Here is a 27,778-nt window from a genome sequence, read left to right on the forward strand (position 1 = left end):
TTGCAACTCTACATTTTGGCCGCTAGGTGGTGCTGTCGGAAAGCAAATGCCCTCACGCTGCATACAGGAGCTCAAAGACGCCAGAAGTCGCTAAGTGAAAGATTCCTTGTCACTTTTGGATAAAAATAGTCATAATAATAAGGAAAAAGCCATTCGTTTATATGGTTTAAAGCAGTCGTGACACCTTCAATCAACTTAACACATTTCTTTCCAAAGGTAAGCGATTTTTTTGGGGGGGGATTCTGATATGACTTGATAGCACGAAAAGTCAATCTAATGAATGCTTTGATCTGTTTTTCATTTAGTGCGGATCGACTCTCAAAAGCTGACAAGTGCGGGTGAGTTGAGTTCCACTCTCTTCATCATCATATACTGTTGTTATTGTGTCTTTCCGCCATTTTCTGTCTCGTCATGGGCCCAAATGGTCTTATCGATTGCGCTTTGTTGATGAGCTGTGACCACCAACAAATGCTTTCGTGATATGCAGCCAGGCTGAGAACCAGCGAACTTCAAACTGGTTGGAAGGGAAAACATTTTATGAATTGACTCATTGACAGAATCTTGGCTTTAGTGCACGCTGCCAGTCAAGTGTCGGGTTGCGCTGGTTGTGGCTCTATGATAGATGCTGGTTGCCCCCCGACCCGTGCTGGATGGATGAATGTCACCTAAGCCACGCTTTGAAGTGTGTCTGCGTGTATGGCCCAGCGTCAGTGTCCCGCTGAGCGTGGTAGCCCCTAACCTTTTCCTGTCCAAACCACACGTGTAACCAAAACCCAGTCTGTGTGTGTGTGTCATAATTTGAGCGTATATTTCTCAATGTTGCTGTTCACTGCTGAAATGTTTGTGATTTGCTGACAAACTCAGCTCTTCCGTTTTTGTAGTCAGACGGCCGCAGGAAAGTGAATCGAGGAGTTTCATTGAGACCAAAGTAGTGCTTTGCCGCCCTCTTTTGTCACCCCACGGCGGCTCCGGCGCTTCCCGTACGTCACTTTCTGATCACCTGCCATCACTTCTCTCCTCTGCGTTGGGAAAATCGGCGAGCATTTCCTTCTGAGCCGTGTTCACGTCTGCGATCACTCGCTAATAGCTCTCCAAAAAGCGCAGTTGCTCTCCAATCCTTTTGGGGGATTGATGCTATGATAGGTGTGGGATACACTGGCGAGCGAGGAAAAGGAAAATAAAAGGAAGAAAGAAAGAAAGAAATGTCTTAAAAATCCCTCTTCTTGTCGGTCGTCGGCGTCTGGCTGCCGCCAGCAGCCGGCGTGTTTGTCGGGCGTGCGGGAGATTAGAGACGGCGTCTGATAGTGGATCCGCTCTGAATTACAGATCAGGCCTTTTTTCAAACCATCTTTTAAATAGTCGCCGCGGGCCGCCACTTCTCATTGTTATGACACTAGTAGCGTATTTGAGCGGGAGAACCCGCGCTGTCGCTCATTTAAATGAGACGCACGTGCTGGGAATTAAAAGCAAGTCTTATGAAAAGGACACAAAAAGAAAGGACAAATTGTAATTAGTTGGATTTTGCTGTGTGGAGTCCATTAAGTGTTTGGAGCGACGAGGCGAGTCTTTGATTGCCTGGCTGGCGTGTCGCGCTTTCGCTCATTTTGATCGCTGAATTAACGCCACATCCCCTCGCAGGAAAAAAAAAAAAAAAAGCATTTTTCTTCTTCCCCGAGTGAGCGAGCGAGCGAGCGAGCAAGCGGCAGCCATGTCAGGAAGGAGGAGGGAGGGAGGCCCTGCAGTGGCACTGGCTGGGGCCGGGCGGCGCTGTTGGCCCGCCCGTCCGTGACCTCTTTGTGCTGGTGATGGAACGAACGCCCCCTACTGGGTCGCAGCGAGCGGGCTAATGGTGCCCGGTGTTTGTTTACTTGTCCCCAAAACGCATGACGCAAGGGAGCCGGCCCCCGCAGAGGAAGTACACAAACAAGCTTCCTGTTTGTCTGTCTGCAAATAGCCGCACCCGCGCCGCCGCCACGGCAACAACCGCTAATGCTACGCTAATCGACGGCAACGTTGGGCTACTTTCGATTCTTTTTCTCTTTTATTTTTCCCTTTTTGTTGACCTTCCTTTCCCATATTTTCACTTCATTTCCTTTAGCATCCTTTTGCTAGCCTTTCATTTCCTTTTCTATCCTGCAGATAAGAAGAGTGTGTGTCCATAAAAAAAAAAAAAAAAAAATTACATACATGATGAAATAAACACGCGGGGCACGCTAACATTGAGCTGTGTGCAGCAGAGCCGCGGTGTTCCTGGAGGCCCTAGAAAATGAGAAAAGGGGAAAAAAAAAAAAGAAGGGAAAGCCATTAAATCCGACATTTTTCACCTTGGTTTGCACATTGTCACGGATCAGAGGCGAGAAGAAAATGAGTGGATGGCGATGAAATGAAAAGAAATGTGTTTTCACATCAGTCAGATGCGCATTTTGATGCTTTGTGTGCTGTGGCCACGGTTGTGCCGGTTCACCTTCGGGCGGGCGGCACGTGAACGCCAGCGCGAAGACGGCGACGCACGCGCAAAAGCTGCAAAAATGGTTGACCGCGTGTGAACAAGCTCCAATTGAAAGATTCTGCCACGGCGGCGCCCCAGGCTCAACTTTGGTGCTCGTAAATATTCAAGCAACTTTTTCTTCCTGGACTTTTCCCAGCGTTTGCGCAGTCAAGCTAAGATATTCATGACCTCCACCGAGCGGCATAAAGACGGCCACCTTTGACCTCCCGCATTCAATTAGCCAGCGCGTATGGGCGGAGATGCGGCCGGCCGCATGTCTGCCAGTGGCGTGTGTATGTTTACCCGGCCGTTAGCGAATGTGTGTGCAGCCAAGCTGGACTAAAAGCCCGGCTCAAACGTGGGCTTAGAGCTAACCCGGTCGCAGCTGATGGATGGTGTGACAATGGCGCTGCGTGGGTGCATAAGATCTGCTTTTGCCATGACGTCACGGAGTTTCAGTCTATTTATGCCCCGTTGTCTGTCAACGTTTGGCGCGAGGCCTTGCTGACTTTCTGACGTATCGCCGCGGCCATCAAACAGCCGTCGGGCGGGCAGGGCAGGGACAAAACGTGTGTTGAAAAGGCCCGGCCGCAAAAGTAATCACAATGATTTGGCTCTGAATGGCTCGTTTCACGCTCAGAGAGAACAAACAAAAACAAATCAAGAGTTAAGGTAGGAACCCTGGAAAAGTCCCAAATACACCCAAAATTAGACGAGAATTGTTCACTTGCAGTAATTTGGCTCTTTGCGTGTTTTAATTCACTCTTGAAAGAACTACTTGATTGCAAATACACGCACATATACATTTTCTACAACACAGTAAAGAAAGGCAAGCAAATTACATATCGCTTTATGCTAACATGTCAATCGAAACGCCCTAATGTAAATTAGCATGGATGCTTCTTTTTGTTAATCGCGCTGCGTTGACTTGAGTCGAGCTCAGTGCTGCCCTGGCATGTTGTGGCACAGCGCGGTACTACAAGCGCGCATCTCTAAATGGCCTGTTAAGTGGCACTCAATTGGAAAACAATATCAAGTGAAAAACACAACTTGATTAAAACCCTTTGAAATCTTTGCGATAACGGCGGGAATGGCACGAATGATGGACGTCAACATTGGCGTACATGCAGTCAGAAGAGGCTTCCTCTTTTTGCCACCTTTGCGGTGGCGTGTCATTCCCAAAGTTGACGGAGTGTGACGCCACGTAATTGCTTTGCGGAACCTCACGGCGTCGATATGAATAATCTGTCAACCGAGGTGGAGGCCGCCGTGGCAATCGCTGGCGTGCAGCGGCAGAGCGCCCCCCGACGATTGCGCTGGCCATCCGGAAAAAACATATTTGGACTTTCCTTCTTGGCCGCGCACACGCACTTCTTATCTGTGTGTGTCGAGAGGGGGCGCACGGTTAGCCTCCTATCTGATGAGCTGTTGGCGGGTGGGCGTGTCCAGAAGTTTCTTTTCGGGAGCAAAGAAAGGAAAGGTGGACGAAAGGATGCACTAAGGAAGGAAGGTTGGAGGAAATGCACGAAAAAAGGGAGAGAGGAATGCAAGCACGGAAACACAAGATAGCTTTTCGTTTGCTGAGCGTCGGTTGGTTGCTTCACATTGGATGTGCGCGTGTGTTGTTTGTTTTGATCAGAGATCTTGAAGCTTGGCTCCTGTTTGGTTGCCTCACATTTCATCATACCGCGCCGCGCGCTCTTGTATTATTGAATGGAAGAAGGTCTGTGCACGCGCACGCGTCCTTACTTCTTTTGTCTTTCCTGTTTGTTGACACGAGCGCCCCCTCGGGGCTCCGGTTCCCACGCGACCCACGGGAGCGTTTCCCCTCGCAGCCGTCCGTCCGTCCGTCCGTTGCCCTAATGGCTTCCGACGCGGGGGCGGAAAGCGAATGTAAATAAGGCGGCGATTATGCGGCCAGCCAAGCAACCTGTTGACATGATGGCGCTATTTTTAGTCTGCTAATAAGCTTGCGTGGGATTGGCCGCGACGCTGTCATGGGAGTCGCAGCCTGCGGGAAAAAGTCGCTCTGCTCTGGTGCAATCTTCCATCCAGATGGCTGGAAAAGAGACTTTTTATATCATCAGTTCATTTTGAATGACATTATAGTTTGCCCATCTACAGCGGACTTTTGGGATTTCTTCTTAGGCCTGGCTGGATGGAGAGTCGGTCAAGAGGTTTCACCGGTGTTTAGATTGCGCCGAGTGGAGCAGAAATCCCATTCTATGCAGATTAAAAGGCGAAATTTGCCACAGCGGGATGGCGGCACAGTGGCAACGGCGAGTAGGGAATTCAGTGTGCGAGCGCTTCCCATTTTCATGGACGACATCAAAAGTTCGGGCTTGTTCTCTTTTGACCGGCAACAAGATTACAGGAAGTTGGGGGGGGTGCACGGGTGAACTTTGCATGTACCGGCTCACATCTTGTTTTCATGTCAGGCGGGACATCAGCAGTACTGTAGACCAAACACACACATACACAGCACTCACTCACACACTCGCTTGCCTCACCTGTAAGCCTTTACCTGCAGCCCCCCCCCCCGTTTTCCTTCCAAGCCCAGCCCCTCCCGGCCGGCTAGTCTTTCCGATGCCACTCAGCCGTTACGTTCTCAAGGGAAGCGCAGACTTCTGGCGCCGCGCTGTTTGGGCTCGCACACACACACACACACACCGCAAATTAGGTGTATTGTTGCGTCGAGCGGGCAAAAAGTCATCTGGAGGTTTTGTCCTCGCCTCCACATGAGGGCCTCCATCAGCCCCCACACCTCAAATGGTGGCTTTTAAAATGGCACGGCAAAATTTTAGTGCAATAAAGGTGAGTTTATTTTCTTGCAGACGAAAGCGCGAATTCCCCTGACTGTCTGCGACCTTGGCCTGAATGCGGCCGGCGTATTTGACTTTTAACAACAGGTCAAAATGGCCGCGCGGGATTATTTTTACAGACTAATTTGAAGCAGTCGGCTTTTTTTTCCCCAGCGCTTTGCCCCCCCCCCCCACTGGAGTAATCCGCTCATCTCGATCAGAGGCAGACGGCGGCATTTGACGGAAAATTAGACAAATAAACGGCAATAACGTTAGCCTGACCCGACCCGACCCCTCGGTGACACTCTGGCTGGGGTCGTGACCCATCAAGGAGGGTGTGTTGCTCGGCCCCTTTAATGCACCAAAGCCTGGCCCATTAGGACACACGACACCGAGCGGCAACACCGCCAGTTGACAAAGCACTCAAATTGTTGCTTCAAACGCTCCTCAGCTGATACTTTGGTGACCTTTTGGTGACCTCAGGCGTCACTAACCCGCCACCCTCGACAATCAAGTGCCGCAACCGATCCTGAAAAGGCTCGCGACGTGCGCCGCCCTGGTGACCGCTTGTGGCTCTCAGGTGCTGCTCGAGATTCAATTGAGGTGCTAAAAGTAGCGCTAAGGCGCCATACGCGTATGCTCGGTCGCCAGGGCACATCGTCGACGGGGTTTTCCCAGCGAGGGAGGACGAGGAAGGGGTGGCACTATTCGGGGGGGGGGGGGCACTTTAATGGCATCCCTCTAATATGCATCCATTTGCGTCCGCATGGACGATTCTTATCACAAAATGGTTTGCCTTTGAAAAAGTGCCTTTGTGTAAACAAGATAAGCCGGCGCCGCCGCAACATGGCATTTTCTTCCCCCCCGTTTGCGTACTAAGAATCCAAATGTTGCTCGGATGACACAAGGTGCAACCTGCAAAATTCAAGGGGGCTCGGGGTTGAGCCCTGAGGTCAGTGGCGAAGGGCCAAAACTGCTCATTGTTGAGCAGCCAGGTTCAAGCGCTTTGTCCCAATACTTTTGTCCACAGTGTCCCTTCTTTGCCCCCCCCCCCCGTGTGGAATAACATACCTTTTACCTCCCCCATTTCCCCAAGTGGTGATGAGGGCGTCTGATAGCGATTACAAAACCGCACACACACACACGTACATCGGCGCACACACAGCTAAAAGTGTTTTTCCAGGGCCTGGCGCCACCCGCAGCAGCGTAAACAATAAACACACACGTTGCGTACGTGCCAGTCCACGTGTGTTGTGGCGGCGGCGGCGGAGCAGACCTCCGTCCACGTCATCCTTCACGCTGCTTGTCAACAAAGTTGTTTTGTTTAGCACCTATGGCGTTAAAAAGCCCCCCCCACGCAACCTCTGGGTCGCCCCGACTTAGCCCGCCAGCTTCTCCGGGCTATCTTGCCATCTGTCTGGCGGCGGCGGCGACCAGGCGCTCGTGTTACACGGCGGACTCGGAGCAAATTGTCTATCACTTCAAAGTGGCCGGCGATTACGTCCGTGAGTGATTAGGGGGCCGTTAAGAGGCGACCACTTGAGCATTGCCAGTCAACCCGTGAAGGAATGTCGCCCGGGCTCGGTAGCGCGCCGGGGAGAACGCCCCCGGAGATGCACAAATCCCATCAAAAAAAAAAATAATAATCCGTCTAGCGGCTCTCAGACGGGAGGGAAGGCCGGAAAAAAAAAAGTCAAGCGCCATCCCGCGGGCCTGGAGTTGAACACCCGAGTGAAAAGTAGTCTTCACGCCCGGTTCGCTCGGGCTGTCGACATACAAAGAAGAAGCGGCGAGCGGGCGCGTTTGATTCCAATGCCGTTGGAGCGAGGAGCGCCGAACACGGCCAACGCTTTATTCACACGGCGACGTGAGCGAGGAATAAATGGCGCGTTCGCTCGCACACGCGGGCGCAGGTGAAGTCGTACATCATTAGCGTGGGTGATGAAGACTATTATTGGGCCAAATTGATTCCGCCGCCGCCGCCGAAACGCTGATGTAACCATCAACAACGCCTAGAAAGAAAAAGAAAAAAGGAGCCAGGCCTTCCTCAAATGACTTTTTTTTTCTTTCTTCTTCTTCTGCGACCCGCCTATCATGAAATGTTGCCGATTATCTCCCATATGAAACGCTCAAATTGAATTCTGTCTCTTTTTCATTTAAGGAATAATTGAGTCGACATTTGGGAGCGCTTCAAAGGCGGCGGGGCCTTCGGGCGCGCTCCTAAATGACGCTATCAATTCCGGATTGGCCATTAGCTCGGTGTCAAGTGCGCGGTGCCAGGTGCCCCTCCTCGTCATCGGCGGCGCCGTCTTCATCCTACTTTCCTCTTTTCCTCTGTCTGACACAGCAGTCTCGCATGTGTCAGACATTTGAATGTAACACCATGATATGTTTAGCGCAAAACATCTGATGTATGGACGGCTCCATGTTTAACGTGTAAACAAGAACACAATCGTTGGACACTAGATTAGGGAACTGTTTGTATGTGTGTGTTTCATTGCTGGTTTTGTTTCCATCACCTGAATGCGCCATAATCTGGAGGTGTAGCATATTGTCTTGGACTAATGCGGGTGTAAATATGCCCCCCCCCCCCCCCCGTTAAGTTATTCATAGAAGTGCTGATTGCAGCCGCTCGTCACAGCTAAATGAGCTGCGCGTTTGTTATTGTGCCGTAATTAGGAGCGCCACGGCGCCGCTCCGAGATGACAGGGTCACTTAAATAGTTTCTCTCCGTCTCTTTTTGGCCCGAATTACGGAAGCTGAGGCAATCCTTATCTCAGGCAATTAATCGCGGCCGACTCATATTGCGGCACAATTATTCAAAGCTGCCGCACAAGTCGGCCTAAAGTTGCGCGAGTGGGCGTGTCATCCGGACTGACTTGATAGATGAGAAAGAGGCCGCTAGCTCCGTGCTAACGTATCATGCGAAAGGTGCTTGACAGGCTAACGGAAAGTAGCCTAGTGAATGCTAATGCATGCTAGTGGGTGCCAGTGGACGGGTTTTTGAAGGCAACAAATGGGACCGGACCCTTGAGAAGTTAAATATCGGGCGGGCGGGATTCAAGAACGCAAACGAGGTTCCTTCCCCAAATGAAAATGTCACCGCGTAAAATGTCGTTGGTAGGCGGACGGATGACAAATCCGCATTCTGAAATCAAAAGGCGCAGTAATATCGGGGCCGGAACAAAGCGGCGTGATTAACGATAGCAATTTTTGGTATCGGTCGACCGGGCCGTCCTGGCCGTTGCCGCCACGACGGTTATCATAATTCATATCGTAAATAAGCGCGGCGGGCGGCCGGCCGGCCAATCAGGAGGAGCGAGCGTGTCATCCCAAATAACCTTTGATAACAATTACCATGGAAGGCCTCCAGTCACAATGTTATCTGGCGGCCGTTCTCGCCGTGTCGCCGACAAGGCCATTACCATATAGATTAGACTATTTACAATGCGCGCCGCCATCGCCGGCCTCAATAGGCGCAGGTGGGAGCATCTCTGTCATGTTTTGTGTGATTGGACTTTTTTCTAAATTCAACCTTTATTTCTCCAGGTAAGGCAACCCTATGTGTCAGTGTGCTTACATGCGTGTGGATCACGTAAGCATAAAGTGTGTGTGTGTGTGTGTGCGCTCGGTATCTCGGGCTAGCACCTTTTGGCGAAGCGCTTTGTGTGTACCTGGAGGCTTTGGGAAAAGCGTCATATTAGCCGCGTGATAAGTGTTGCAGATTAGCCCGGCATATCTTGGCCCAGGTGTTGTTTTTTTGGGGTTTTTTTTTTATCTGGTGAGAGGAATCCTCTGATATGTGTCCGCAAACACACACACACACACACAACATGCTGCTTCACTAAGACATTTGGATGAGGAATGACCGCAAAACCCCAGCCAAAAAGTTGTCAGAAGGACATGTGTTTTTTTCTTTCATCTCGCTCTTAATCCGCTCTAATATCTCCATTTTGATGCGACTTTTTTTTCGTGTCTTTCCCCATCTTGTCGGCTGCGGGCGTGGCGGTCCTCCCTGGCGGTGGCCGTCCTGACAGCGTCTTTATTCAAAGCAGATTAAGGCCTCGCCAGCCCACGCGCCAAAAAGTACTCGTCATCTTGGAAAAAAGAAACAGAAAATCATCGGTGTTGTCTTTATCGCGCCCGCTAATGGCACAAAGTCCTTCACCTGGTCCTCCTTCTCAGTCTGAATTTTTTTCCTTCTCAATCCGTACGCCGTCACATGCAGCCAAGTGAATTCTGAATCTCTTGATCACTTTAATTTTTTGCTAGGCTGCTCTGCAAGGAGGAAAATAAAAAAAACATAAAAAAACAGGCCTTATCAGCGAGCGGGCCGAGCGCTACGCGAGGACGGAGCTGAATCGGCAAAGATTAGGCTGGCTGGCTGGAGTTGCGGCGTGTAAGGGGCTTACCACGCACCTTCCGTGAGTTCAGGTGAAAGGACGTGCGCTTTTACATACAAGTGGACAAATCCTTCCATAATACATTCCCCGCCGGACCACAATGCGCCGGCGCTATCTGTGCACCTCACGCCCTCCCTCCCTCGCATTGGCTCTCCAAACAGACGAGAAGAAGGCGAGCGACCCAGGCAGATACGCCGTCCAAACAAAGCGTGTTTGCCCACTCGGAGCGTCTTCGCTGACCACTTTGATGCGGCAAGTCACTTTTGGAACTTGGTGTGTTGCAATGCTAATCAATGTTTTTGTTTTCCCTCCATTTTATTTTCCACACCTTGAACATGCACATTTAAATTGACGCGGCAATTTGATAGAATCATCAAGCCTTTTTTTTTTTTTTTCTTCTCTTCAATCTAAATCTCACGTTGGTGCCGTAAATTTATCAGAAAAGACGGTTAAGGTCGCCCCCACGTCTTGTTCTTTATCTGGCAGAGGTGGCGCGCCGCGCGCTAGGCTAACAAAAGGCTGCCCATTCTGACTGGAACAATAGCTCAAAGGCCCCCCCCCCCCCCCAAAAAAAAGTGCAGCCGATGGTTCTTAACATCAATTTGCGACGCTATTAATCAATTTAGAAACCTGAGCGTCCGCTTGCTCTTTTCTGTGAAGGAGAGCGAGGAGCTGCTGGTGATCCGGCGCAGGTTAAGTAGACGGGGAGCGGCCTGAAAACACTTAGCTGCTGATTAGCATAAGCTGATAGCGCTATCGTGAGCGGGCCATTGTGGTGACCCTGGAGCACCCCCACCCAACCCGCGAATCCTCCCACCCTCCTGTCCCCCTGTGAGGAGGTCTTATCTGGGATGCACAGAGGCCTCCTGGGGAGGAAGGTGGTAAGGGGGGTGTCATTGGATGTGTCCTCCAATGTTTCATGCCTCCAGAATGATAATAATAATAATCACAATAAACTTTATTCCTGTCAGCTAGACGCCTCGTAAAAAACGAAGAAATACGATTGGTTGGGATTAATCAGTCTTTGTGGTAACCTTGGCAACGGGACAAAAACAATATTTGTAGGCAGAAATGTCACGTAAAAGTGGAATTAACTGGCTAATTAAAGCATGATAGGGAAAACGGCTAAGTGTTATTCAGCGTCGTTAGCGCAATGCTAGCAAGAAAAACAGAAAATGACCTCATGTTTTCAAGTTGAGTTTGGACTTGCAGCAGGTTGCTTAGTGTTTCATGTCATTTCTGTTTTGCAGCAAACTCGGAGAAAAGAAAGTAAAGTGGAGCGAGCGCTTGGATGGATGGATGGATGGATGGATGGATGGATGGATGACGGCGTTTGTTTGCTAGCGCACCTGCGCGCGCGGCAACGGCCTCGTTCCGCCTCCTACGGAAAAAGGCGATGAAAAGCGGCGGCGACAACGGTGACACATTTCTTGAAGGTAAGGCACTTTGTCAAGCGCTTAGCGCGTATAGCACGTTGGCATTATGATGCAAATGATAAGAGCCGAGCGAGCGAGCGAGCGAGCGCTCTTCCACTTTTGCCGTCGCCGCCGCCGCACCTCCAGACAGAGGCGCGTGATTGCGTGCCTGCGCATCCTTTCTGGCCGTCTCCGTTGCATATCGCCTTTGTTTGAGCTGATTGGATCTGCCGCGATCACATGTTTACCCGCCGCCTTATCTCTTTGAGAAACCTCCGTCACGGCTAGCGGAGAGTAACGAGCGCGCGCGCGTGTGTGTTTTCCTTTTCTTTCCGAGACGGGCGCGCACACACGGGCCTTTTGTGTGTATATGCTAATAGGCCGGCTAACACCCTTTTCACACTGTTTGTTTGGCGAAATGATGCAAGTTGCCAGACATCGCTGCGCTTTTTCTGCTGAGGTTGACGTTTTTTTGTGCCTTTCTTTGGCTGGGGGAGGAGGAGGAGGAGGCGGGGACGCCAAATCCGCAAAGGTTTTTGTCATCAATGCTCGGCTGACAATGGCCACAAAAACATTCAAGGGAGAAAAGATGTGTTTCTGTGTTAAACAATTAGTGCTGCGGCATTAGAGGCGATCAGGCGGGAGACAAAAGCCGGGCGCCACAAAGACACAAACACACATGATGGAGCCCGGCCTACGCCGACCTCTTTCTGGGTCGCAAAGTCACCCGGGACGCTCCAAAGAAGGAACCAGGCAAAAAGCCAAGTTCCACTTTGGGCTACCCCCGTCCATATGTGCGAGACTGGACACGGGCGAGGAACCCCCCCCTCCTCCACGTGAATGGCTGCAGTGTTTGCGCGCCACTTAACCCGCTGACCGGCGACGGAACGAGCCCCTGGCGGCGGGCCGCTCGGCTCGTGGCCCCCCGCCGCCGGCGCGGTGTCCGTTACGGCCCCAGGAGAGGCATGAAGAAAAAAAAGCTCGTGTGCTTGTCATCATATCTGCATTGTCAACTTTTCCTCCTTGATTGACGGATGGCTTTGAAGTCAATGATTCTTCCGTGTTTTGCTTAGGCGCTATTTTCTCAGCCAACGGAGGTGGCATTGGGGGCAAAGCTCCGTGTTTGGACTCGCCGTCTTGGTCCCGGCCGGATGCCGCCTGCCTTCACCTGCATGAGGGAGGACTTGAAAGGCAGGAAGCGTTTGATTCCTTCACCAAAAGAAGCTTCCATCAAAAGCGCCGACTGACGACAGACCGCCATTCACACACACGCACGCACGCACGCACACGCCTTACCTGTGGCAGCAGGTGTTGCCTCGGTGCCACAGTGATGGAGGAGCTTCCTGTAAATACGCCAAGCACCTCCGCTAAGGCCCTCCTTTGCAGGGAAACGCTCCGAGTGAGTTGAGGAGCTTCAAATTAGCCACAGACGCTAGCTCTTTGCGCTAAAGCGGGCCAGGGCCAACCCGCCATGAAGGAAGCAATGTTTTGCAGTTAGCATGTTGCTAATGTGGAGACTTTAAATCTTGCAGCTGTTGTTTTGCCTGCAAGGAAGCCCGCCAGCCCGCCAGGCCGCCAGCACGCCATGCAGCCAGCCGCTCTCGGGTCAGCACGCTGGAATTGAAATCTTTTCTCTGCTCAAGTCGATTTTTCTGTCTTTAACTTGAGTATGTGCTTCTCTGGCAGCAAATCTCCCTGGGGAAATGTCATTCATGACCAAAGTTAGCAAGGAAGTGGATTTTTCCTTTTTTGTAATTTGATGCAAAGTCATCCATCCTTGCCTCCTGAGCTTGTCGCCGTCATCTGAGGGCACTTGGAACATTGGGACGACTTTCTGATATTTGAATATTCCCCGCGAGGCCGCTCGCTGCGCAATGTGCGGCGCCGAGATAGCCCGTTAGCATCATTAGCCCCGTTAGCTCGATGGCCCGGCCGGGCGTCCTTCGGCTCGTGTTTATCGCGTACACGCAGACCAGCGGGGTGCGCCCGCTTTGTGGCAACCCTCCTTACCTGGAAAAAAGAAAAAAAAAAACACCCCCAGAGAAAAAGAACAACAACAAAAGTCAACTTTTTTTGGATCCTTTTTTTTTTTTTTTTTTGCTGCTTCCGACTCTGCCCTGGTTTTTTGTGGTCAGCTCCGTAAATGCGTGGCAGAGGACACGCCGCGTGACCTTTGCGGCGGAGACGCCGCCCACCGGCGCCGCCCCTCCCCCTTGGCCAGAAAGATGGAAATGGCTCAGCGCTATCTCTGTCGCCGTGGCAACCATCTGAGTCCCCCATCTCTCGGTGGAGAAATGAGTTCCCGACAGGCTTCGGAGAGGCGCGGATTAAACGTGATCCCGCCGACGGACTGTCAATCAAAAGTCGCCTTTCTGCAAGAGCACGACAAGCCAGCCGCTCGCCGAATCTCGGAAACCAACCAACCAACCAACCAACCAACCAGTCAATTCGTTTGCAGGCCTGAAATGAACCAGGAGGCGTTTTGCGCTGCCCTCCTCAACCTCGGTTCACCTTTGACCTGACTTTCCACCTGGCGTAAAAGCAACTGGACGACACGAATGTCATTTGTGCAAACTCACCAAATATTGCCTCAGCATGCAACTTGAAGTTGATGATCAGCTAGTAAATGGCGCAGCGCATGAAATGTTGTTTGTTTGCTGCTGTTACCCAACGGAAGGAACGCCATTATTAGCCTATTATTGTCTTTTTTTTAAAAAATGTATCAACATCAGAGATGAGGATTTTCTCGCCTGCTAGTCGGGGCCACCCACTCCTGGATTAACATGGCCCCCCCAAATTGTTTGTTTGACATGGACGCCCCCCCCCTTTATTTGGACGTGATACCCATCTGATGGTTGCCAGGATACAAAAAACTGTGAGTCATAATGGAGGAAGAAGAGATGAATGTTAAGAGGCTGATGAGTGAAGGTGGGGGTGTTGCATATTTTGGGGGCTTGATGAACGATGCGAAGTAAATGATGATCCAAATGGCTGCTGCGAGATGGCAGGTCGATGCAGTTAATTTCAGGTTGAAATTGACACACTAATTACGCGCTGCAAGACTGGCGGGAGAGATTAGACGCCCCCCCCCTCCTCCTCCTTCCCTTTATCAGATCCCCCCTCCTCTTTTGGCAATTAAAGCCGCTAAAAAGCATTGGTGGGCCCCACGCGGGACGGCCTTGGCAGTGCACGCGCGCGTGGCGTGCAGGCTCATTGTGATGCATTTTTAGATGCAATCAAAACAAGCGCATCGTGTGCACGGCCCAGATAACGATTGCTGCCGCTTCTTCTTGGCAATCATTAGAAAGCCCGCGGGCCCTTTTGGCCACGTCTTTCTTTCTTTCTTTCTTTCCTGCAGACGGCCCCGCTTGCCTGCTTGCGTGGCTGCTTGCGTGGCTGCCTGCCTGCCTGCTTGCGTGGCTGCCTGCGCGCGCCTCCTCGCCTGCGCGCGCTCAACAGAGAAGCGCGGCGTGCGCGCGCCTAATTGTCGCCATCACGCTCGCACCGAATTGACAAATAAATACGCTCAAAAACAAAATGGCGGAAAATTGACGAGCTATTTTTTTCCATAAACACAAGAGGAAGCTGTAGAACACTTTTCTGTTTCCATTATGATGACATTTAATATTTCTTAAATGTCTCTATGTTTGTATAATGTTGAACATCATTATCAATGGAATTGCTTTCATTTTTATTTCTATTGATTCCATCATATTTTTCCTAAATAATGTATCTATTGTTAGTAGAGGAATTTTTTCAGACATTTGTTCCTAAATTTCAGTTATTTATTATCGATCTGAATTTCATGTTTATATTGTGTACGTGTTATTTAATCGTGTTTGATATGCTTTAATAATAATAGTCATAATAATCGTGAATGTATTAGTCTTTCCCCCAATTATTTCATGTATATGTATTTATCAGTTATTGCATGTCATTGAATTCCAATTATTTTAATTTGAGGTATTTATCATAATCTCCATATGTCATTTTATTTGATTGTCTCCATCATTCTTCGATGATAAAATATTTGGTTCGATTTTTTTCGAACGAAATTGTTATTATTTAGTTCTTTTCATTTTCAATCATTCCCAGTCTTTTTATTCTACTGCGTGCGTATAGATAGATCATCATTTGTGTTTTATTCATTCAAATAATAATTCATGTCTTGATGGACATGATTTCTGTGCGCGAATAACGCAGACTCCCCTGAAATTAATCGTTTTTACGAGTCAAGTGTGATGTGCTTTCCTTTCATGCCCCCCCCCCCTTCCCAAAATAAGCTCTTTATTCATGAAAGCTCGCGCGCGCCACTGCGCGTGCTCGCCGGTGTTATTTAGTCATCCGATTTTGCAACCTGCGATGCTTAATTCCGCAAATGAAAAATCAAAACTCAGATGAGAGGCCTCGCGCGTGCAACGAAGGTCGCATGAATGAAAAAGGAGAAAGAAAAGGAGAAAGGAGGAGTCACTTCGTCACTTGACTCCACTTTAGGCTTCATTGACTTGAACCACTGAAGGCCAAAATGCTAAATGTGGTTGCAACTATTTTTTGAACTCTAGAATGAGTCGACTTGATCTTCTATTTGGGGATGTTAACGAGACAAAAGCTTTCCATCCCCATCAATTGATTATTATTATTTTATTGTCATATCCATTTCTTACCTAATTGTTACCCCGAATATTTTTTAAACCCATACTCGATAGAATTTCATGATTTTTCTGAGGAGGGAAATGTCCCTTGGTGACGTCATAGTGCCCCTCTAAAGCCCAAGTTGATTCTAATGGGACATTTGCTCGATTTGGGGCATCCAAAAGCTCACTCAGCAAATGACTCAACAGTCCGTTGCAAATCGCTTGCGTCTGCGGCTGTGACGTCGCGGGTTTTGTTTGCTTGTTTGCTCCAATCAGCAGAGACACCCCCAGCCCAACCCCGACGTCCCCCATCATCATTTTCACTTTTATTTCGCCTGTCCGCCGCCAAGACGCGCGCACAGCAAACAGGAAGGAGATTGAAATGGAACACGGAGAACAACAATGAAATAGAAACGAGTGAAAAATGAGAGGAAGTAAATTAATGTTGACGTGAAAAAAAGGGCAAAATGGAGGAATAAATATGCATTCTTTTATTCTAAATAATGGATCAAATAAGGAACAAGGAGTACGTCAATCAAATATTCAAAACAAATGATTCAAATAGGAGAAGGAAAACTGGCAGGAGAGTGGAATGAAAATACGAAATCAAAATAACAACACAAAATCATTTTTGTTTTCCATAGAAAAAATGGATCAAATGATAAATATAAAATAAGAAAAGGATGTGGATAAAAGCAGAAATCGATGCAAAGTAGATTGAAGAAATATCGACGCGCTGAAACCCGGAAGCGCGTGCGTAACCCCTCTGCTCGCGCACGGGCACGCGCCTCTCTTTCGCTCTCTCTCTCTTTCTTTCTATTCTGAGTTGCGCGCGCATCGACGGGTCACTCGCGCGTCTCATCCGAGCGGAGCAGGTCAGTCAATATTCCGGCAATTCATATTTCACATGCTTATAAAGGCCATGACGTCATGCATCATTCTTTTACTGCCCCCCTCTGCGCGCGTGCGCGCGGCGATCTCTTGCGGCTCGTTCACTTTTTCAACTCGTGAAATGTTGCAATGTGAAATGATGGCTAATGAACGCTGCGTGTTGTGGAATCGGAGCGAGGTCGCTGATGACGTACGAGGTCGTGACGCGAGGCAAAAAGGGGCCAACCTTCCATTTGAGGAATTTAATTTGGGGCTCATTTTTTCGTCTATTTATTGTTGTGTTTATTTATTGATGAGTTGATTTGCATTGTTGGCGCTTCCTTACCTGCTCTGGGTGCATGCGTCCATTTTGTGTGTGAGCTGCTGCTGCTGCGGCTGCTGCTGCGGCTGCTGCGGCTGCGGCTGCTGCATCTTGTCTTCTCTGCTCTGCTCCTTTCTGGTCTGCGCGTCCGTCCGTCCGTCCGTCCGTCCGTGCACTCTTTGTGCCCTTTTGATGGCCTCAATTAAAAAGAAACAACAAACGCAGCTCCTTTATGAAACGTCGTTGTGCATCTCATTTTTTGATGTTTTTGTGAAATTGCTGAATATGAATATTTTTTTAAGTCATTCCAGGGAAAGAAAAAAAAAACAGTCTCTTGCCTGTTTTTCTTGGACGTCTTGAAATGGTTTTGTCTCTTCGTCCTCACACTCTGCTTTCATTTGATTTTGCATGCTTTCAATTTTCGATTGAACGAGGCTGCGTGCATTTGGAAATCATTTAAATCGCGCGCCAATTCTAAATAACACAATTTTTGAACATAACGAAATGTGACGTTTAAATGACTAGCGTCGCCTTGTGACGTCATTTACATTTGATCTACCCTTTTATTGTTCAATACACACACACAAAAAAAGATCAGAATATATGTGCGTGTAAATGTTTTCACTTTATTGGCAACATTTCATGCCATGTTGCACTCGAGTCTTAAATGGTCACACACACGTGCGAGCGCAAATGGGAGAAAATGAAGCAGACGTCAGATGCAAATAAAAATAAAACAAAGAATATTACACCCTTATTTTTTTTTTCTTTTGTACAAAATAACTCAACAAATTGTTCTTGGGTCGGTCCAATTTTTAACACAAAGGGTGTAAAATGAATAATATTAACGTGATTGTTTGTGCGTGCGTGTGTGTGTGTGTGTGCTATAATCCAGATTAGTAGTCCGGATTACTAGTGCCGCCTTTTCTGATGATGATATTCTGAGCGTTAAACATGACGTCACGCCCGTAGGGCAACAGTAATGCAAACGATCAGTCACGTGATTGCTGCTTCATCATATCGAAATATTTTCAGGATTGCCTCTATCCTCACTTCCGGGACTGATGTGACGTCACGGCTAAATTCTCACAGAGATGTACACACAAAATAACAATTGTGTGTGTGTGTGTGTGTGTGTGTGTGTGTGACTCCATTTTCTGTGATGTGTTCATTTGTATTCGTCGTTCGTTTCGACCAATGTAATAATTTAACGGATAGATTTGTTTAAATTGACTGTTGATGTATGTTTGCATTTTGATTTTCGGGTGCAAAAATGTCAAATTATGATAGCATGTTTTCAATCGAAAATGGGATTTTTTTTTTTTTTTTAATTGAATGTTTCAAATAAAACTCATTTGGACTAAATGAGCAAGCTTCGTATTTTGTCGACATATTTCCGATCGATGCCACCCACCGTCAGTGCACGTATTTATTTGGAATTGTTTGCTCGTTGGACACTCGGGGAGGAAAGGAAGTATTGATTGGAAGGAAACATATTGATATAAATACGTTTCATTTCAAGGCGAATATGAAATGTGAACATTTATTGTGACATCTGAAACACCAAAACATGATCATTTCAAATGTGTTGTTAACTACGGCCACGCCACGTGACTCGCTCCTGTCTTCTTTCTCTTTGTTGTTTTGCTTTTGGGATGCTCTGAAAGCACATTTGAGGTGGTGGATGGACAAAGAGCACACGGCGGCATTATTTCAATGAAAGGCTGCCAAAACCAAACCTTGGCAAGGAAAATGGACTCATTTTGCAGGATGAGTTGCGCCTCTTGTTGTGCAGCTGCCTTGCGCGTACTCGCTCGGCCCTGCTTGAACTTGATGGCTGTGCGCGGGCACGCGGGGCCCAGCAGCTTTGAGCAGTCACATGACCGCGAGAGGACGCATCGGCAGGGCAACGCGCATGCGCCATGGCCGCCGCCGCCGCCACCACCTCCACTTGACTTTTACGCACGGGCTGCCTTCTTCCTTGTTGTTTCTCCCGCTCATGTTCATCTCAAATGACACTCCAAAGTCTCCAATTCAATTAGGAAAAGCCCGGCCCACTTTTCTGGGGGCGGCCTCCCCACGCGTGCGTGCGTGCGTGCGTGCGTGCATGCGTGCATGCATGCGCGCGCGCGGACCCTCCTTAAGTTGCGTCGCGCCGCAGCTGTCTGCTGCACTGAGCCGCCTGGCGCCACCCGGAAAGAATGCCTTCAGTGTAAGAGAGAGAGAGAGAGAGAGAGCGAGCTGGAGGGAGGGAGGGGGCGGGCACAGAGAAAGAGAGAGAGAGAGTGAGCGAGCGAGAAAGGGGGGGGGGGGGGGGAGGCCCGAGTGGGTGCAACACGCCGCTTGGGTGCGTTCCGGTCACTTTTAGGCACGCGAACCTGTTGAGTGCACGTCACCTCGTCACCTCTTCGTCGGAAGACTCAAACAGTAGCTAAACGAAACGTAGTCGTCTGAAGAAAACAAATCCTAATCATTCCAAAACAAAAAGAGCAGCTCGAGACTGCCTTGTTTGCGGCCCACTTGAGGATCACCTCGCACGCCTTCTCCATGTTGGACGTATGGCCTCGTTCCGTGCGTGTCGGGCGGGAAGTTAACCGCCTCTGTCTATGTGCGCAGGTGGGACGCTTGTGGATTTAAACGGACGCAGGTGCCGGAGACTCCAAACGGGATTGTTTGCTTGTTGTTAACGCCGCACCAAGCGCGAACTTTTGCAAAAGAAGGAGGAGAGGGAAGACAAGCGGCGGCGGCGGCGGCAGCGGCGGCGGCAGCGGAGGCGCCATGGAAGTGAGCGCGGAGCAGCCCCGCTGGATGAGCCACCCGCACCCGGCCGTGCTGAACGAGCAGCACCCCGGCGGGCACCATCCGGGCCTGGGCCACTCCTACATGGACGCGGCGCAGTACCCGCTGGCCGATGATGTGGATGTACTCTTTAATATCGACGCCCAGGGCAATCACGTCTCTCCCTACTACGGCAATTCGGTGCGGGCCGTGCAGAGGTACCCACCGCCACCGCACAGTAAGTACGCGAGCGAGCGCGCGCGCACACACACGCACAACGGCGAGAAAAAGCCAAATTCAGCTGCACGAAGAATAGATTGGGAAATTGGCTACATTTCGAAACTTGTCCCTTGACGAGCATCGGAGCTGCCTTGGAGGTTGCACAATGTGCACCTCTATTTGTTTTTTTTTACATTGGGTTCAAAATTTGTGCGTCTGTTAATTATTTTGGAAGTTTTTTTTTAACGGGAGAAAATCATTGTAATCACTCTGCGCACTTATTTATAGTGTTCATTTAAAGCGGACTTAATTGCAGCCTGTTCAAATTTGTATTTTCAAAAGAGGTTTTTTATGTCGACTAAGGAGGCACACAAAATGAAAAGAGGCTCTGTCATAATTTTGGGAACCTTTACAATACTTGATGAGAGAGAGAAAAAAACGCAAAAAGTTTTCTTGGAATTTTTCTAAATTGTATACATTTTGCACTTTTCCGACCGCCAACAAAACGTTTTGTTTTCTTCTTGTAACAACTAAATGAACAACGTGTTTTTTTATTTTTTATTTTGAAGGTGCACTTAAAGTAAAATATTTTTTTTAAGGCAAAGATGGTGTTTCGTAACGTATTTGCGCTTGAAAAATCCAAGGACGTAAGAAAGCAGTATTTCGTGCCCAGTCAAAAAATAATAATAATAATAAATTCGATGAACAACATTTCATGCGTATTGTCACGTTCGTGAAAATACGAGGGGCGCGGAATTATCGAGGACAAACGAGAAAATGCATGAGAATTCGGTGCGCGGAAGACAAAAGGTGGCCTGCCTGCCTGCCTGCCTGCCTGCATGTGCGCTCTCGCGCTGCGCTTTTCTTTGCTGACGGCTGCGTTCTCGTGTCTCCCGCGCGCACCCAACGCAGGCAGCCAAGTGTGCCGACCGTCCCTGCTGCACGGTTCGCTGCCGTGGCTGGAGGCCGCGGGTGGCAAAGGCATCGGCGCGCACCACGGCGCGTCCCCGTGGAACCTGAGCCCCTTTCCCAAGAACCCGCTGCACCACCATCACCACCATCACCATCACCACGGCTCCCCGGGCGCCCTCTCCGTCTACCCGCCGACCTCTTCCACCTCTTCGTCATCGTCGTCGTCGTCGTCGTCGCTGTCCGGCGGACACTCCAGCCCGCACTTGTTCACATTCCCGCCCACCCCGCCCAAGGACGTGTCCCCGGACCCGGGCCTGTCCACGCCGGGTTCGGGCGGGGGCGGCGGGCAGCGCCCGGAGGACAAAGAGTGCATCAAGTACCAGGTGACGCTGGGCGACAGCATGAAACTGGAGACGGCGCACGGGCGCGGGGTGGCGGCGGCGGCAGCGGCGGCTGCGGCGGCGCTGGGGCCGGGCCCCTCGACGACGGCGGCGGCCCACCACCCCATCGCCACTTACCCACCACCTTATGTCCCCGATTACGGGCCAGGCCTCTTCCCACCAAGTAGCCTGATAGGTGGGTCCCCTTCTACTTATGGTTCCAAAACAAGACCAAAAACAAGGTCGTGTTCAGGTAGGCCTCACATTCCCTCGCTTCTCACTCTTGCTGCATCTCACACACGCAAACGCAACAATTGCACCAAACGCGTCATCGTCTAAGCAGATCGGCGCCGCCGCATTCATTTGACTTTGGTAATGAGATTAAAATCGGATGGATTAGTCGATGCATATCATCGGGATTATTATTAATTTGCATTTAAAGATGTCGTCCTCCTGCTAATAACGCTTTTTGTTGCCATGTGTGCAAAAGCGAGCAAATTCGACGTTGATTCGATTGCACAATAATAGAATCAAAAAAGACAGATTGGCTAAAGTGTTCAATTAACGACGTCAGCGCGCGCGCGCACGCACGCACGCCCTAAAGCTTTCGCTTCACGTGCACACGCTCGATCCCATTTTAATTGATGCTGCGAAACGACAATTCTATTTACACCGAAATAATATTTCACTGCGCGCTCGCGGTTTTGCGCGTTAGCGGAGTTGCGCGTATTTCTCCGATTTGACTTAAAAAAGAAAAAAAATCAAGTGAAATTTAGTGCCGCTGCTTTTCACAGAAGTGCTGCATGTCCTGTTTGCCTTTTGAGATCAAATGTTGTTGCGCGCGTAACTGACCCGTGGCGTTTGTGTGCGTGTGTTTTTGTTGTTGTTTTTTGTGGGTCCCGCACGCGTGCGCGCAGAGGGCCGGGAGTGCGTGAACTGCGGCGCCACGTCGACCCCGTTATGGCGACGGGACGGTACGGGCCACTATCTGTGTAACGCCTGCGGCCTGTACCACAAGATGAACGGCCAGAACCGGCCCCTCATCAAGCCCAAGCGGCGGCTGGTACGTGCACGCGCCTCCAAGGCCCCTCTTGATGACATTTGCGTCTCTCTCTCCCTCTCTCTCTCCCTCTCTTCCTCTCTCTCTGTCTCTCTCTGTCTGTTTCCCTCTCCAGGAAGAAGTAGGCCTATTAGCTGCAGGAAATTGACTCGACAAGTGCAGGTCTCTGCTTTAAGATCCTAAAAAAACTGCACTGTTATTATTATTATTATTATCATTATTATTACCGTGATGATTTGGGACCAAAAAAAAAAATCAAGCAACGGCCGCAACCATCATGTCGTTGGTCCTTCTTGCCGCTGTCGTGCAGGCCTGCATTCAAAATCAAATGTTGGAATATTAGGGGTGTCCAAACTTGAGAATACGGTGCAAAAAGATGACAGGAAGAAATGGAAAAAAAGTCAAAGGCAATATTGTCAAGTGCAGCTCAACTGGCGTTTTGACAATCGCCCTTTGTTGCAAACGTAAGAGCACTGGAAGAATTCAGGAAACAAAAAAAAAAAAGAATTTCCATTTTTTTGTAATGCTGACATAAGATGTTTGCCACACGGAAAAGAAATCATCCAAACCAAAAATGGCACGCATGTTTTTTGCACAAAGCGCTAACAATTTGCTTCTCAACAATTTCGATCATTCAAAGCAAATATTGAAAGTCACAAATAAATTTCTCCCTAGTTTCCGAGCATGTCGACAAAAGGTCACGACTCCTCGATTTGTAGCTCACAGCCTGGTCCATTTTTCAGGCTAAATTTTGGGTCGCTTGACGTTGGACACCCTCGATTTGAGCTTATAGCTTCGAGCCCCCCCCCCCCTTCCATACATTAGGTAGCGCCCAAGAGCAGGAAAAGTGTGCAGGATGTGAGATAAGAGTTGTGCAAGCTGGAGCTGCTGCGCTTGTTTTCCGAGCGGTTCTGCTAAAAAAAAAAAAAAAAAAGTGGGCCGGTCGCATTTGGATGCAAAAGGAGAAGACGCGGCGCGGGCCTTCGCGCTCGCTCACCTGACTGCCGATCGATTATTTTTAGAGGGGGAGTGCAGAGATTAGAACATCAATGTCAAGCAGCTAAATCCATCCACATGCACCTCACTAAAAGAAGCACTTGCATCCAAATGTGACCCCCACCGATTCTTTTTTTTTTTGGAGTAGGACATTTAATCAGATTGACTGGCTGCAGCGTGTCAAGGCTGCGCTTTTATTTCCAATTTACGGAAATGCTTCTTCTGTACTTGTGCTACTTTTAGCCCCCTCCCCTTCCCTCCCTGCCAAGCGGCGCGCCTCCATCTGCTCCTGTTTGCGTGTTCCCTTCCCATTCCTCCCCACTATCTTGGTTTCAAACATCGGGCCCGGCCTGGGGGAGGGGGGGATTGAAACACGTTTCGTTGTCGACGCGCCCACTCACTCACTCACGGTGGCCTGTGTGTTTGTGTTTGGTTGCGCCCGCATGCGTGCAGTCGGCGGCCAGACGCGCGGGTACTTCGTGCGCCAACTGCCAGACCACCACCACCACGTTGTGGAGGCGCAACGCCAACGGCGACCCCGTCTGCAACGCCTGCGGCCTCTACTTCAAGCTGCACAATGTAAGTTCACCCAAAACAAAATGGCTCTCACCACAAAGTTAACACACAGGAGTCACCTTCCTTTGTTTTCCCCTCACGTCCCCGAGCGCTAATTGTCCCTGCAGAGCTACGGCTGATAAAGTGAATTCATGATTTTATTGGCAGCCGCCGTAAATCCTAGCGCTTGCAAATATTCAAGAAGGCGCTTAATTAAAATCCCATTAATTTTTTCCCTTCCCTCTATCTGACCGGCATATTATTCCCTCGTCATCTCCGCACATCCCCCGGGGAGTCGCTGGCAAAAAGCCGTCAATTTCCATCAAATCGGGCCACAGTCGTAATCACAAGGTGCCGACCGGGTGCCGCTGAATCCTTTGCTCGTGGGAAGAATTCAATCAATGGGAAAAGGCCTCTAGCTCAATGCTATCATGTCACGTGAAACGCCATCGACGGGCTAAGGGCAATTAGCTTTGATTGGAATTTACAACAGCTGCAGCATATCGGTCATCCATTGGCGATCGGTCGATTCTTTTTTTTGGAAGGGGGGGGTAACTTCTCGCTAAGACGTTAACCGGGTCGGCCGATTAAGAGCTGAGGTCCGGTCCACCGGGGAAGCAGAAATAAGTCATTCAAACCCGAGTCACGTGTCAGCCTGTGAAAGCACATCACGGTTGCGGCGGTCGTGGGGGGGGGGGGGTTGGCGAGGGGGCACGGCAGTAATCACGCCGACCGCTCCGCTTTTGGAGTCAGCGAAAAAATATTTCTGGCGGCCGACGCCGGAGCCAGAAAGAAATCCCTGCTCCCATTTCCCCGGGAAGAAGAAACGCTCGGAAAAGATCAGGGAGCCAGTCGGCCTCATCCGCAGAACCCCCCCCCCGCCCGCCCCCCCATCCGTAATCCTGCCCACAGCCCAAATTCCATCATCTCGTTTCTTGCCGGCTAAACTGCAGAATGGCAGCCGGGACGAGAAAGCCACGCGGTCGAGGAGGACTTGGCCCGTGGTGGCGGCGGCTGCCAGGCAGAAGCTCGTTTCTTTCCTCCTGGCACCGACCAGACACTCCATTGGAAAAAGCAATCTACTCCGGAAAGCCATCGGAGCATTTCTTTGATTTTCAGCGCCCGGCCACACGAGAAAGTTTTTTTGAATTTGATGATGGCCGCCATCATACTAACCTGCCCTCCTTTTGTCTGGTGTGTGGAGAGCAGATCAACCGACCTCTGACCATGAAGAAGGAAGGCATCCAGACGCGCAACCGCAAGATGTCCAGCAAGTCCAAGAAGAGCAAAAAATCCCTGCAGGACGGCGGCATGGACGACTTCTCCAAGAGCCTGATGGACAAGAGTAGCTCCTTCAGCCCGGCCGCCCTGTCCCGCCACATGTCCTCCTTCCCGCCCTTCTCGCACTCGGGCCACATGCTCAGCACCCCCACGCCCATGCACCCCTCCTTCGCCCCCCACCACCCGTCCAGCATGGTGACAGCCATGGGCTAGGCTCAAAGGCGGGCGGCGCCCGGACGCTTGCGTCCCAAAGGCTTCTTCACTTCCCGAGAGAAGCTCTGGCAACATTTTGCCGTGAAGAAGCCTTTTGGACTAAAGCGGAAAGAGCCAAGAAGAAGAATCCGCCGTGACCCGGATGACTGACGAGCTCCGCGCACGTCTTGGCTTGCTTGATTTTATTTTTGGAAAAATCAAAGGCGGAAGCTGACTCCGAGCCTCCCGGGATAAGGATCTCTCCAATTGTGTACAAAATCGAAAAAGCTGACTGAAAAAAAAAACTTCCTGGCTGGTCTCGCACCTGTTGGACAGGACCTTTGTACAAATTGTATGAAATACATCTAACGAGAGAAAAAAAAACAAAAAAAAACAAGACGGGACACTCGAAGAAGGCTACGAAGAGGCGACGGCGTGTAAAGACAACGTGAACGCTTTTGCTTTTATTTTTGGATGTGCTTTAAGTCTCGGCCTGTTGGTTTGTGTTGACACGCGCGCACACACACGCACGCACGCACGCACGCACACACACACACATGCACGCACACAACCTGACAGATGATGATATGCATTGTGAAAAAAAAAGTTCCTGTATTTGTTATTTGTATGTAAAAAAACAAAAAAAAATTCAGAGTACCAAAAATACGAAAGAAACAAAGATGTAGAATTATTTCTTTATGTTATGCAGACTGAATGGTTGTAAAAATGGAATAATAATAATCACTCGTGTAAAATATGGCTGCTTTTTTGGGGGTTGCTTTTTGTTTGGTACAGCCCACCTTAGCGAGTTGCCCCCTCTCCCTTTGCCCCCCCCCCCCCCCCTCCCCTTCTTTCCAAATAATAAAACTAGTTTAATCTCTGTTGACATGTTAGCCTTGTGATCCCGAGCCGTCCTTTTTTTGGGTGACGGGAAAGAGCTCCACGGGAAGTGCGTGTGTAAACACTCGCAAATCAAACAACCGCCGGCGGGCCGGGTGGGCGCGCTCACGCTTAGGTGGGAACCTCCAAAGTGGGCGGGGCCTGGGGTGGGTGGAGCATGTTTGTCCCTCCATGTTGTTTTGAGTCTCAAAGAGAAAAAAAATCCAATCAGCATTTCCTTGCGTGCGAAAATGCGCACAAAGCACGCCGAGATGATTTTGAGGCATTGAGGCGATGAAAAAAGAATTGAGTGGATTACATCTTGATTCTTTTGATTGCCGTTTGGGAAAAGACCTGAAGGCTGAAGCACGCCGCCGTTGTGGGAGTTCCCTCGATGCTTGTCGGGGGCAGAACCACCAACTTCAATTGTCTAGCTAACAATCGTAAATTTCAACCGTAATCTCCCGCCACGACACGGAAGATAAAAGATAATTATCTCGTTTAGCGACGTGCCCCCGAGGCTTCTTGGACGGCCTCGCCGATGACGTGCCTAAACCCTCGTAAAGACGCGCAAAGCGAGCTCGTGATGCGAAAAACGAGACTTAAAGATTGAAAGTATGCCGCTCGCTCGCTCGCAGGGCTTTGCATCAAAGGAGACGAGCATCGCATCCGCTAGCCAGCCAGTTCTCCGATTGAAATGTAAATCCGATATCAAATCTTCCTTCCTTGTAAAGGACCACCAAAGTAGCACGCTGAATGTTCACCTCGCAAGAGAAAATGTCTACAAGCACCAAACAAAAATAAACCTCACATTTTCTCCAAAAGTTAACGTGACATCGTCGTCGTAAAAGTTGACAGGTTCTTGACATGAGAACTTGATGGATGAGTTTAGGGGAGAAAAAAAATACAGCGGCAGCCATCTTTTAGCGCCCTGTCCCCTGATTGGCCCCCGTGTCATCGAGCCCGGGGCCCCAACTGCGGCTCACCTGGCGCTGCCGCCGCCCTCCAAACATTTGCATGGCCGCAACTGTCATTGCTGAAGATCCTTCCCTCTCTGGTGCCGTAAATCCTCGAATGACAACGGAAATGCAAGTTAGAAAGGTACGGGCGCAAGCTAGCAGCATCAGCACAAGTGCTATGAAAACCCACTGCTAGCCGGCAAGACCCAAAAGTGGTCGAGATCTTAAAACCTCCAAAGGTTACTTGGCTATGATAGTAGGCTACGTGGCTATGCTAGTAACCAAAGAACTGTCCAGAAAGACCAGTCTGCAGTTTCGAGGACGACGTTTACTCAACTCCTCCATAAAGGAACCAAAAATGTACGATCATTCAATAAGAGGTGAGCGGTTTTGACAGTCTTATCATTAGCCAGCCTTTGCTTACAAGCTAGTGGGCTGGAAGGTTAACGTCGGCTCTGTTGACACTGGAAGGCAATATTGTGGCGCGTGACTGCTTTTGTTTCATCAGGAATTGGACGGGAGAATAATCAAGCCCAAAAATGGCCGCGGGGTTACGTGCCATGTTCTCGACCCTCCGCCAACCGGATGTTGGAAGTCAGAAACAAAACCAAAGTTTTGTCAATCAGGGTTGACG

The 27,778-nt window shown here is 49.8% G+C and overlaps 1 protein-coding gene and 1 long non-coding RNA gene across 8 annotated transcripts; both read left to right on the top strand.

Annotated features, from left to right (window-relative positions):
- The first annotated feature begins 74 nt into the window (after positions 1 to 74).
- On the top strand, positions 75 to 12,512 carry LOC147040451 (uncharacterized). Its single transcript, XR_015063217.1, has 4 exons — positions 75 to 216; positions 306 to 338; positions 10,943 to 11,128; positions 12,181 to 12,512. It is a non-coding gene; the product is annotated as an uncharacterized LOC147040451 (long non-coding RNA).
- A 6,748-nt stretch (positions 12,513 to 19,260) lies between these two features.
- On the top strand, positions 19,261 to 26,192 carry gata3 (GATA binding protein 3). Of its 7 annotated transcripts, none has more exons than XM_085902444.1 (6): positions 19,267 to 19,949; positions 20,843 to 21,475; positions 22,140 to 22,196; positions 22,398 to 22,444; positions 23,732 to 23,857; positions 25,043 to 26,192. In XM_085902444.1, exons 1-6 carry the CDS (start codon positions 19,712 to 19,714, stop codon positions 25,325 to 25,327), a joined length of 1,386 nt encoding a protein of 461 aa, XP_085758570.1. In that variant the 5' UTR covers positions 19,267 to 19,711; the 3' UTR covers positions 25,328 to 26,192. The 7 variants fall into 7 exon arrangements, with proteins under 7 accessions (XP_085758575.1, XP_085758570.1, XP_085758572.1 ...); XM_085902446.1 differs by having other exon boundaries at positions 20,843 to 21,418; XM_085902449.1 differs by lacking the exon at positions 22,398 to 22,444 and having other exon boundaries at positions 19,261 to 19,949; positions 22,140 to 22,285; positions 25,038 to 25,212.
- The last annotated feature ends 1,586 nt before the right edge of the window (positions 26,193 to 27,778 follow it).

The sequence above is a fragment of the Syngnathus leptorhynchus genome, chromosome 21 (assembly GCF_054491065.1).
Source record: "Syngnathus leptorhynchus isolate UIUO chromosome 21, UIUO_Slep, whole genome shotgun sequence".
Classification (NCBI taxonomy): domain Eukaryota; kingdom Metazoa; phylum Chordata; class Actinopteri; order Syngnathiformes; family Syngnathidae; genus Syngnathus; species Syngnathus leptorhynchus.

Excerpts from the sequence above, each read along its gene's own strand:
- gata3 (XM_085902443.1), top strand. The coding sequence starts at position 19,712 with ATGGAAGTGAGCGCGGAGCAGCCCCGCTGGATGAGCCACCCGCACCCG. Across the intron at positions 19,950-20,842 it reads GTACCCACCGCCACCGCACA|GCAGCCAAGTGTGCCGACCG; the intron begins GTAAGTACGCGA and ends CACCCAACGCAG. Across the intron at positions 22,286-23,731 it reads TCAAGCCCAAGCGGCGGCTG|TCGGCGGCCAGACGCGCGGG; the intron begins GTACGTGCACGC and ends GCATGCGTGCAG.